Source organism: Triticum urartu, chromosome 2A (assembly GCF_056163025.1).
Source record: "Triticum urartu cultivar PI428250 chromosome 2A, HENAU_Tu73, whole genome shotgun sequence".
NCBI classification, from domain to species: Eukaryota; Viridiplantae; Streptophyta; class Magnoliopsida; order Poales; family Poaceae; genus Triticum; species Triticum urartu.
Genome location: NC_141874.1, coordinates 705,023,905 through 705,025,783, shown reverse-complemented (window position 1 = coordinate 705,025,783; position 1,879 = coordinate 705,023,905). Strand labels below are relative to the sequence as shown.

At 64.4% G+C, this 1,879-nt stretch overlaps 1 protein-coding gene across 1 annotated transcript; it reads left to right on the top strand.

The window, feature by feature from the left end:
- The first annotated feature begins 228 nt into the window (after window positions 1–228).
- Window positions 229–1,274, top strand: LOC125534211 (NDR1/HIN1-like protein 13). Its single transcript, XM_048697491.2, has one exon. The coding sequence runs from the start codon at window positions 311–313 to the stop codon at window positions 1,094–1,096; it is 786 nt and encodes a 261-aa protein (XP_048553448.1). The 5' UTR covers window positions 229–310; the 3' UTR covers window positions 1,097–1,274.
- Window positions 1,275–1,879: the final 605 nt, after the last annotated feature.

Genomic DNA, 1,879 nt, shown 5'->3' with positions numbered 1-1,879 from the left:
TTGAAACACGAGAAAAAGAAAAAGAAAAAAAAAATCAAACGGCGGCAACTCCGACTGGCAGCCTCGTCTCGTCTCAAAAGCAGCACGGAAAAGTAGCCAGGTTTGAACAGCGTGTGGCGACCGTTTCCCACGTGTCCCTTTCGGCTTCGTCTCCACGCGCTACCTCCTCAGTCTATATCTATACATAAGTAAGACCCAGCTAGCAGCTCATCAGCTCACACTCTTCTCTCGATCGTCTCCCCGATCGAGCTTCAGTCACACACCCAACCCACCGCGCAGCCGCAGGCGAGGCGACTCGGCAACTCCAGCCATGGCGGACCGCGTCCACCCCGCGCCGCTGCTGCCACTCTCCATCCCACCTGCCCCGCCAACTGACAACAGCGTCGCGGCCGCGGAGACAGCGCCGCTGCGCTCCACAGCGGCGGCGCCGGGCGCGTCGTACGTCGTGCATGTGCCCAAGGACCAGGCGCTCCGGATCCCGCCCCCGGACCGCAAGCTCACCGCGCGGCCGGCCCGGCGCCGCATGCTCCGCCGCGCCTGCTGCGGCGCGTGCTGCGCGCTCCTCCTCGCCGCGGCGTTCGTCGGCGCCGTCTACCTCGTCTTCCGCCCCAGGGCGCCCTCCTTCTCCGTCACGTCCCTCTCCGTCGCCGGCCTCCTCGACCCCTCCCCCGCGCAGCTCGACGCCGCCGTGCGCGCGGACAACGGCGCCAACAGGAAGGTCGGCGTGGACTACCGCGGCGGCGGCGAGGTCAGCGTCTCCTACTCCGGCGTCCTCCTCGCGACGGGCCGCTGGCCGGCCTTCTACCAGGCGCCGAGGAACGTGACGCTGATCTCGATGCCGCTCACCGGGAGGGACGGCGTGGCCCTCACGGACGATCAGAGGGGGCGGCTGGCGGAGCAGGCCGCGGCGGGCGCCGTGCCGCTGACGGTGGAGGCGCGGGTGCCGGTGCGGGTGAGGCTCGGGAAGGTGCTGCGGACGTGGACCGTGGACGTGTGGGCGCGGTGCGAGGTCACGGTGGACAGGATCGACGGCGAGATGACGGCCGCCAACAGGGGGTGCAGGGTCAAGGCCAAGCCGCTCTGGTGGTGGTGGTGATCGCCGGGGCGGCGTGAACACCATGCACGGAGGATCTTTGATAAGATCACGGTACCCGATCACGGGGTGCATGCAAATGGTACAATCAATGAGCAGCAGAGCATTCTGATCAGTTGTAGATGCATGCATGCTACCTTGCAGTTGTAGACGAAAGCTAAATCAAATCCTGAACTTCGAATTCCGGAAATTGGCACTCTAAATTTGTAATCCAGGTCTATTTTGAACCGTGGACCTATTTGGCACACTGGAAATAGTATAATCCCGACCGGGATAACCTGCTACTCTCACAGACAAGAATTTGGGACGGCCCACTATAACAAAACAAGAATTCATGAGGTCTAAAAAATGTCTGCGCATTTTTAAAATTGTCCAGAAGTTAAAAAAATATCCTTCGGACAGGCTACGAATTGAGTTCCTCGCGTCTCTCTCGCGGGCGGCGGCGGGGGAACCCTAGCCCCCACCCCGCGCCCGCCTCCTACACCATCCCCTCCCCTTGCCGCCACCAGAAGGCGCCGCCGGGCGAAGCCCGATGCGCGTCGGCGGCGGCGGGGCCCTTCTTCTCCTCCCGGCGTGCGGCTGTAAAGCGAGATGCGGCGGCGCAGAGGAGTCTTGCCTGATGCGGCGAGGGCGCTTCGTGCGGCGCGGCGGCCAGACGGCGGTGCGAGCGGGTGGCCAGGCCATGGCGGTTGTGTGAGGGGTTGGCTTTGGGGTGGCGGCGGGGTCACGGATCCATCGTGGATCTAGTCCTGCGGGCGCGGTCTCGGCCTCCCCTACTCGGCCGGC

Bases quoted from the DNA above. Each gene is read 5' to 3' on its own strand.
- LOC125534211 (XM_048697491.2), top strand. From the start codon at position 311: ATGGCGGACCGCGTCCACCCCGCGCCGCTGCTGCCACTCTCCATCCCA.